Source organism: Dermacentor albipictus, chromosome 1, assembly GCF_038994185.2.
Source record: "Dermacentor albipictus isolate Rhodes 1998 colony chromosome 1, USDA_Dalb.pri_finalv2, whole genome shotgun sequence".
Taxonomy (NCBI): domain Eukaryota; kingdom Metazoa; phylum Arthropoda; class Arachnida; order Ixodida; family Ixodidae; genus Dermacentor; species Dermacentor albipictus.
In genome coordinates, this window is record NC_091821.1 from 460079510 (window position 1) to 460089211 (window position 9702).

Genomic DNA, 9702 nt, shown 5'->3' on the forward strand with positions numbered 1-9702 from the left:
AGGTCCTTTCAGGGTTCTGGGTCGGTATAACGTAAAACTACTCCGTTCTCTTTCTATTCCAAAATGGCCGACAGCGCTCGCTCATTGGTCGAATTTTTTGAGGCCGCGCCCATTTTTCCTGCCTGTCAAGCGACGTCAGGAATGCTCAAAAACTGCCACGTCAAAGTGACGTTTACGCACTCATTATGCTAAATTATGCCGAACAAACCCGCCGAATTCGTGGAATAACCGGTGAGTGCCCCGTTCCGTTTGGAATAGAAAGAAATGGCGGCCTTCGTGATTGCGTTGGCGGCGGCGGCGGCGGCGGCTCGTCAGTCCGGGTGCGGGAGGAGGGAGCCCGATGATGCGTTTGACATGCCAGACGATCAGTTTCGGCGGAACTTTCGCCTAAAGAAAGAAACTGTGCGGTGGCTGTGCGACGAAGTGGCGGAGGAACTCGGAGGCGTGAGAACTTCAGCGCTGTCTGTGGAGCGGCAAGTGTTGTGCGCGTTACGATTCTTCGCAACGGGGAGCTTTGAAGCCTCGGTAGGGAGCCAGGAGACGATCGGCGTGACCCAGCCTGCGGTCAGCAAGTATGTGCGACGCGTGGCGGAGGCAATCGTCCACGCCGGAGCCCGCAACAAGTGGGTCCATTTCCCGAGGACGTCGGAGGAGAAGGCGGCCGTGAAGGAAGGGTTCCTTCGACGCGGCTCCATTCCCGGCGTCATCGGATGCGTGGACGGCAGCCTTATAGCCATCATCGCACCGAAGGGCGAGCAGAAGGCGGCATTCATGTGCAGCAAAGGCTACTACGCCCTCAACACAATGTTCGTAAGTATCTTAATTTTTGTCTAATTTGCCCGTCATAGCAACGTGTGGCTTATGCTGCTGTGCGCGCTCTCGTCAGATATGCGACGCAGGCATGCGGATCCTCGCCGTCGACTATCAGCGACCGGGGTCAGACCACGACGCACACGTCTGGAGAACTACGTGGTTGCATCGTGGGTTCCTGGAGGGGCATATTGCCAAGGCCGGCGAACACCTCCTCGGTGAGCAGCAGGAACATTTTGTAAACTTGCAATTCTGGCAGCATGCAGCAAAGCGTGCTCGCGCCGTAGGCGAATATTGCAGCGCGAACCCCGTATGTCATAGCCAGGTTATTAAGTATAGGCGAGATGTAGAAATTTTCCAATGGTATCTGCACGAAACAAAGTGACAACACACCTGCGTTGTACTTTAAACAAATTTTTAATGTGAGTGTACAGTGCACGCGTTGTCACATTCTTTTTTACACTGACAGTCAATTGTGAATGGAGACTACACAAAGAGCTGCCTTGCTGCAAATAGGGATGCTATGTCCCAGCCATTGTTATCTGTGATCACAGCTGCGTCAGGTGCTCAGCCTGTATATTTCTTTATTGCAGCCTTTCTGTAGCAGGTGCATTTTACATGACCCATGCTTCGCCTGCTGAACTTTGTGGAGAGTTCATACCACATTTTATGATCCTGCAGGTGACAGCGGCTACCCCCTGGAACCATGCCTCCTGACTCCAGTCACAGGCCACCCTCCCTTACACACTGCAGAAGGCAGGTACAACACTGCACATGCTGCCATGCGGTCCGTAGTAGAGCGGGGCATTGGGCTTCTGAAGAGCCGCTTTCGCTGCCTTCAGCGGTAGCGCGCGCTCCACTGCGAGCCAGACCACGCTGCCAACATCGTTGCAGCTTGTGCAGTGTTGCACAACTTGTGTCTTGACGATGGTGATGTGTTGTTAGATGATGTTAGTGATGACAGCAGCAACAGCAGCAGTGATGATGAAAGTGGCAACCCCTCCCCACAGAGAGTTCCCCGAGTGAGGGTAGCACGCATGATGTACCTAAGAGGCTGTGCTGCCCGGGATAATGTTATTCGCTCATTTGGCACGACACGGCAGCACCACTAGCACTACCTGCAAAGGGTGCGAAGGCGGCTGCGTCGACAGCAGCACCGACAGCAGCACCGACAGCAGCAATAAACACGTGCCTGGCACTGCAGGCAGATGTTTATTACTGCTGTCTACACACCTAATAGAGAGCAGGAACCAATGTGAAGAAATGTGTGCAATTAGTGGATAGCGTGCTGTTTTTTTATCGAATCTGCTCAATCATAACCAGCGTTTTCACGTGCCCTCTGCCAGTGAGCTGTCACTACCGGAGATGATTGCATCATTCCACTGTGATACTACATGAGAGCCTCTCATTTAGTACCTGTGGATAGAACACTTTGTGTTCATCACCAGAATGTTGTGGCCACTTCTCTGGGCAGCTGGGGTTCGCCAAATGATTTGCTGCTGCTGCTGCTGTTGCTTCTGTCATCACCGACACTGTCACCGCCATCTGCACTGTGCATGGGAGGCTGGTCTTCGTCTCCTGGCTTCCTATTTGGGCTGCTGCCAAGCACAACACTTCTCGCTCCACCATGTGTACTGTTCAAGCATCGAACTCGTGGCCGAGTGGTAGCGTCTCCGTCTCACACTCCGGATGCCCTGGTTCGATTCCCACTTAGCCCATCTTGGAAGTTGGTTTTTATTCATGAAGTGCCTGCCGTGATTTATCGCTCACGGTCAACGCCGCGGACGCCGACACCGACGCCAACGACACCGGTTTTTCTGCGACACGAGCTCCTTAACGCTATCGCGTTAAAATTCCTGTGCGATTCTTCCTTTTTGCTAAGAACAGCCGCTGATGCAACCGCCTTCCCGCCTCCACAGTCTCAATTTGTGACACCACTAATTCAAGGTCGCCGTTCAGATTATCTTATGGTTTGATTTTCTATTCTTGCGTTGCATTGCAATTATTGCATATTTTCACCACTTCTTTCTGTTGCGCCTACTAGGCCTTGAATGTATGTATAATAAATAAATAAAATGTGAAGTCATCACCGTCTTGTATGACGTCAGTAGTGATACAGAAGGTTGTAAATACAACAACGTATATTATGAGCAATTATGGGTAAATAGTGTGAAATAATGTGAATAAGGGTGCAATAAATTGGATTAAGGTTCGTACAAACTATAGCACGGTGGATTACGGGAGATTAAGGTAGAATTGTGAAGAACACGTGACAATGTATGAACTAACGTATCATGGTCACGTGGCAATTGCAAGTGTAGATGCGTGAAGGGATTAAGTTTTCGCATTCCTAAGTGACTGTCGATATTTCATCAAGGATTCTGATGTTACTGGCATGACGGCCACTCCAAAAATGTATCAACCAGAAAAAGAACGCCCTTTAACTTACAATTCCATTATGATAATTTTTCGTGCTGACAGGAATATTAACATGCAAATAAACACCTCTAGAAAAACTGCAGTAGCAGAGCGAAAACACGAGAGCAACTTTCGCAATTCTGCAATAATATTTCGGTGCCCTTAATAGCCCAACAAAAAGTGGTGAAATGGAAGAAGCTGTTTGGATACATTGCTGAACAAACAGGGACGTGCTGTTAGACGAGCCTCTGCTGTACAATGGCATCAACGTACAATTTGCATGGTGAATCCATGAAGAAGACTTACAGAGGCGAGATCACTTTGGAAGTTCTCAAACCCGAATTTTCACGTACCTTGCCTAATTCATTCAGAGGTTTACTGAGCTACTGATCGGCTTTCTAAGTGCATCCTCAAATAGAGTTTGTAAGGCTGAGCCTATATATTAAGGGCTGGTGTCGTCAAAGCTGTAATTTCTTATCCAGAGCATACGCACTTGCAAATGCAGTCTTCAGTCTCCTCATGAATGTTTACGCGTCGCTGTCGCACGACCAAGATGTGAGCGTCTTCATCGAGCCACGATATCGCTGAAACTACGCTGTGACCTCGCAAAGTTGCTTCGTTCGGACGCAGTGAATAATCTAATCGCACCAGTACAAGAGCGCCGATCGTCTCGCTCACGGTCCCGATTTGTGTTTTGTACCCTCAGTGATGCAGCACAGACTGCGCCCCCCACCCCAAAATAAAATGCTCGGCACGAAACGTAGTAGCAACTACCCGCCTCACCATTCTAGTTAGAGACCACAACGAAGCAGCAGCAAACAGGCGGCCATGCGAGCAAGCAGACCTGTCATAATAAACGTTCAATTTGCGCGGCCGCCCCATGCCCAATGAAAAGCGACCGGAAGTGACGGCCGACGCTGCACTACAGTGGCCTAGAAGGGGCAGTGCAGCGGGCGCCACTCTCCAGGCGACCCTTGGAGCGTCGGCAGTAGCGGCGGCGCTGCGGTCGAACTATCTTCCAAGCTAGCAGGCGAAACTGCTGTAGCGAATAGCGCGCGTTTCACGGAGGCGTTCATATGATCATATCGCACGCAAGTGCTTTTCTTCAAAATTACCATATGGAAGAGTTAATTTCATATTCTTTGCTTACAGCGACGAAATTAAATGCAAAGTGCATACGGTAGATACAAAGCACACGCTGAAACGAACTTGGCGTCTCTGTATCCACCACTGAACTGTGGCTGGGGTAATATACACGTTAAAAATGAAATTTAAACTCGGCAGTGCGATGTCAGTGCACTTTAAAGATCCCCAGATGGTCGAAATTATTCCGGAGCCCTCCACTACGGCACCTCTTTCTTCCTTTCTTCTTTCACTCCCTCCTTTATCCTTTCCCTTACGGCGCGCTTCAGGTGTCCAACGAGATACGAGGCAGATACTGCGCCATTTCCTTTCCCCCAAAACCAATTATTATTAAACTCGGCAGTAGCGCTGCGGTTTTAATTGTTTTTATCTAATTAGTTCTTACACTGAACGCTTCCTAACGTTTGGTACAACTTTTCACAAGGATATTGGAGAACTCAAAACTTCTGCAAAATATTCACACCCAGGAGAACTGAATGGTATGACAGAAAGAAGCTGATTACTCACCTTGGATGGTAAATTCATGTAATAATATAAGGGCAGATTGAATACATCCATGGAATAAACAATTATGAGTCCTACAATACGCCTACACAAGGAATTTATTCTCAAGAGCTTAACGCCCGCATATGAATGAGCTGCAGAAATGAATCAACACAAACACTGAAGCAGAAGGCAAAGAGGGAAACTTCCAACAAATGGCAGAACAACTGCTTCAGTTTAAGAGACCATGCAAAGGAGGGGTGTTTGCAAGGTTATGTTGCAAGAAAGAAACACAAGGACGCAGTTTGTGCACATGCACGTATGTTAACAATCTGTATAGGTAAGACCTCCACTTAGGTCAACCTGCTGAGCTTGAGGTGCTTGGTGGAGTTACGCTTATTCAGGAGATTTGATTTGTTGACGCCTTTCACAAAAAAATGAAGCCTCATGGTGATAACAATTCGCGGCGTTAGGCTATTTACGTGCTCTTCACATCCAACCTGTAGTGGAGCAGCTTTGTGAATAATCTGCAGAACATCCATAATGCTTTCACAGTGCAGTTTCCGTGTGCTAAAGCAGTTTGTAAAGACGTCTTCTAAGCGTGTGATGAACCTGAACAGTTCGAGTGAGGGGTACACCAAGCCACCACGGTCGTTGTGCTTTATGTATTCCGCTGCAGCTAAGCGGCGCCCTTCCTGTGCCGGGAGCAAAAGACGGTCGGTGCAAGATGGACACTTGGTTGGCAATAGACACTTCTTTGCCGCATAACCAGCAATGTGGCATATAAGCCTAGAGTCACTCCTGCTCACGATGTAGGGATGGTCTACAGGATCTCCTGAAGCAGATGAAGGTGCCAGCTTGTCTGTGCAAGATTTCACGATATCCACCAGTTTCTGTTTTGCAGTTTTTTCTTTGTCTTCAACGCTGAGGAGGGAACTGATAGTATCTCCGTCGACGTTGGCACCTGTAACACTTCGGGCGAGGTTATAAAATGATAAGCACTTAACTGTGAGCAGAAACTGCTGTGGCGTTGGGTGCGCATTGCAGCCTGACGACATCCTTACAATGGCGAAAAAATTCTCAATCTTGTCTTGGCTGAGCCGGGATGTCAGAACATAGCTGAATCCAACCACTTTATTCAGGTAGCCGAGCAGCTCAAGTGTACTAGTAAGTGTCACCCTTAGCCCCTCTGCAGTAGACACACTTAGGAACTGCTGCTTGTCGGCATGAGCCTCCCATAAATTTAGAAAATCAAGCATTTCTTTTATGACTTGCACCTTAGTAGAGGCTGGCCGTAGAGCTTCTGCAGCATATCTGCTAGTCATAACAGCTATCAAAGATTTCATTCGCATAAAAAATTTCTCTGTGTCTTGAATTTTACCACACTGTCTCTCAAGCTGAGTGCGGTACAAAAAAAATGCCTGCAGTGGACCGTGTCCGAATAGTTGAAAGGCATAACTCGCTCTCATTTTCTCAAAATTGTTGGGAGCTAAGTGAACAGTGGTAATACTTGGCATCGCTTTCAAGGTTACCGAATTGCTGTCCAGTTTGAAGGCTTCTTTCACAAACGCCAAAGAAACTAGCCCCTCGGGAGTGTTCAGCGAGGTTGTCAGAAGTCGGTTGCGAACGTTTTTCACGAGGTCAGGAAAATCAGAAAGGAAGTAAAGCGGCTGCTGTCAACAGGGTGCACAGTTTTGCAGACCACTTCCTTCGATGAAGCATGTATGTTGAATTTTCGCCACATTACTCTGTTCCATGAAGCTCCATCACAGGTTAAGTAGTCCACGAATAGGCCAGCCTTCTCTGCCAAAACTGTAGCCTCCAGCACGATTTTGGCTAATAGGTCACCTCTGACATTCTCATGACTACCGAATGTCCCAAGCACCTGTGTCCAGCTGCCCACAAGTGGCACAAACAAGACGACAAGCCCGTGATTGCAGGGCAGTGATTCTTGCCCCTTAGGCGTGTACTGCGCCAAATCTACAAAGCCTTCAATCTTGCCTTCATTGCTCACAGTCAAGTCCTCAGAAAGCTTCATTTCGTCAATGACGATACCTCCATGCCGGTGCATATTTTCAAGTTGGGCTACTTTTGTTTTCAACGCGCTCAGCATCTTTTCATTGAAGCCATAGCCAGTTCTGTAGCGAGCAGTGTATTTTCGTATTGTGGTTTCGCTTGGAAGTGCAAGGATGTTTTGCTTCCTCATGTACTGATACAACTTCGGGCTTCTTATCTTGAGCAAAATGCACTCCAGCATCCATTCACTGTTGTATCGCATTCCACATAATCTCTTCCTTTTTGCTGCTTCAAAGCCCTGTTTGACGGCAAGCTGCTGTTTTGGAGGTAGTGATCCGATCTTTGCTGCTAATGCTTCTTCAGTACTAGCAGAAGATTCATTTCTCAGTTTCTGAATGTGTTCTTCAAGGCTTCCTAGCCTCAACAAGAGCCTCTTGTTTCTGCGCTTGCATACCTTCAGCTTCCGCTCGGCACTTCCACAGGTATTAGCCGTTGTTTTCCTAAGCTTCTTCAGTCGCGACTGCCGCGTGAGAAGGGCCTTCCTTAAATACTTGTAGCTGACGCAAGGCGTTCCCACCTTCTTCGCGCTTCCTAGGCAATTAATGCTGAAAGCAGACCCACACTTGAACTGCATTTGGCCTTGCAAGTTTGTAGTCAGATTGCTCAACAATGAATCGCGATGAGCACCTGCTCTTTTACACAAGTGCAGTGCGCACGCTTGACCCAGAACGGTTTCCACATCCCACACAGTAACTACCGCCGCCTCTCCTACGAGCTTCCCGAGCACAAACGTTCTCGAGCTGAAAACACCATCGCTGTTTACAGTGAAAAACACTGCCTTTTCTACGCTGACCTCCCCTGTGCCGGCGTTCAGGGCGCAACACGTAAAACACGCACCCTCAGCGTTACGTATCTCATGAAACGTCCAGTACTTATCAGGCAGTCTCGCTTGTTTCAAGGAGGCAACTGTTACAACGGCGCCCTCGCTTGTCGTGGGCTCCTCCAAGACATCAGGCTCGTCAGCAGTAGACAGTCGTGACTTTTTCCTGGGCACGACATCGTCTGCAGATTTCCTGTTCCTTTCATTTCTTTTCGCAGGTAAGCGCTTGCTTAAATATGAGGGAACGTTCGGTAGAATAGTTGGAACGGCGTCCGGTGTGAGCGTCGGGATCCCGCGCGGAATTCGTACCTCCGTGCCGTTAATACAATGAACATAGTCCCTGATGATGAAATGCTTCTCGAAATGCAACTCACAAACAGCACAATCAGGTGTGAGTCTCCTGTCGTCTCTGCGAAGGTTGCGTTCCCACACGCTTCTTCTCTCCGGGTCGGCGGGTGCATTGAATAACGAGAGTTTGGCCGTTTGCTTGATCCGGGAGTATCCTGTGTTGCACCCCGGTGCGAAACAATGGTTCAGGCGTTGCTTCTGAGCCATTCGGGCGTTGTAGAAGCCCACATTCACACACAAAGAAACGAGAAACACCGCCTAACAAGCACAGCAGTCGTCGACTCCCACGTGCAGACGGAGATCACATTCAAGATTGGTCGACTGCTGCACCGCCGCTCCGTTCGCCACCACCGAAGTCAGGCTACTCAATGAGCCGCCGCCTCCGCTCGCTGCACTGCCCCTTCTAGCTCACTGTAGCTGCACCATCACTTCGGCGCGCGGCAGGACTGGAAGGCGGAAGCTGCGCCATCATGCTCGTTTTTGCGTGCGTTCGCGTCGCGCGGTGTGCGAAATAATTTTAAACGTGTGATTAGTTTTGCGCGCGGGGTAGAAAAAGATGTGGCCCTTGCTTTGTGTATTACTCGTGCCCCACTTCAAAGCAAAGCGTTCGTACGCACTGGAACATGGATCCACGAAGGCTGAAACGAGAAGTTGCAACGCGCCCGGTCGGTAGTACTGGCATGATGGAAATTTTCAGGCAAGTGCCCGTTTATTTGGTATTTGTTTTGTTCGCTTTAGAAATATCTCACTGTGATCTCGTAGCATAATTCATAATTCGCTAATGTAAGAGCAAGAGCAGCTGCACTCCTACTAGGGCAAGTTAACTACCTCGATCGCGTCCCGTGTGACTGTTTGTCAAATCTACATCGGGCGTGGTGCGCCTGCATAGTTACGTTTTGTTTCTCAGCGCTTGAGCTTTCATTGATGTGATTCTCTTGTGCGTTGAGCGCGGCTGCTTGTAATACGGTCGTTCGCACTTCAGTTAAATGTGGTCGTCCACTTCTGCGTCGCGTAGAAAAAGGACGACTGGCTTAGCCACCTTTCGAAAGAACCGGCGCGTTATTGGTTCTCCCTGATGCGGTCGCGTGCTGCTGTTGCTGCTTGCCGGACGCCTTCAGCATTTTTTCGGCTCGCTTTGTCTGTGCGTGTGCGCGTGCTCGCGCTCGGCTCGATTTGTGTGAGCGTGCGTGCGTGTGTGCGCTCAGCTGAGCTCGCTTTGTGTGTGTGTGCATGCGTGCGCTCGGCTCGCTGTGTGTGTGTGTGTGTGTGTGCGCGCGCGCGTTGCGTGCGCGCGCTTACAGTACATGCCGGTTTGTATGGGCCGGCGTGTTTGCGCGTGTCTAGTGCGTACGGGTTTTGTGAGTGTGTTGTCTGTGGGTCGCTGTGTGTGCGCGCACGTGTTAGCGTGTCTGCCTGCATGCATGTATGTGTGCTTGTTTGTGCTCATCAATGTGCGCGTGCGCGCTTTTGTGTCTGCGCTTTGAGAGTGCGTATACTTGTGTGTGCGTGTGAGTGCGTTTTGTGTGCGTGCGTATGTATTGCATGAGTCCGGTAGAGTTTTACTCGCAATAAAACTCTTCCGATTTGGTGCAGCGAGTGTTACC

General features: G+C 49.4%; 1 protein-coding gene across 1 annotated transcript; it reads left to right on the top strand.

Moving 5' to 3' along the window:
- Positions 1-264: 264 nt before the first annotated feature.
- Positions 265-1658, top strand: LOC135902827 (putative nuclease HARBI1). The gene is made up of 3 exons (XM_065433094.2): positions 265-810; positions 887-1028; positions 1492-1658. Exons 1-3 carry the CDS (start codon positions 265-267, stop codon positions 1656-1658), a joined length of 855 nt encoding a protein of 284 aa, XP_065289166.2.
- Positions 1659-9702: the final 8044 nt, after the last annotated feature.

What these genes read in the sequence shown, in the direction of transcription:
- LOC135902827 (XM_065433094.2), top strand. Translation starts at nt 265, where the DNA reads ATGGCGGCCTTCGTGATTGCGTTGGCGGCGGCGGCGGCGGCGGCTCGT. An exon ending in ACGCCCTCAACACAATGTTC is followed by an intron (nt 811 to 886) that starts GTAAGTATCTTA and finishes CGCTCTCGTCAG; the next exon opens with ATATGCGACGCAGGCATGCG. An exon ending in GGCCGGCGAACACCTCCTCG is followed by an intron (nt 1,029 to 1,491) that starts GTGAGCAGCAGG and finishes ATGATCCTGCAG; the next exon opens with GTGACAGCGGCTACCCCCTG.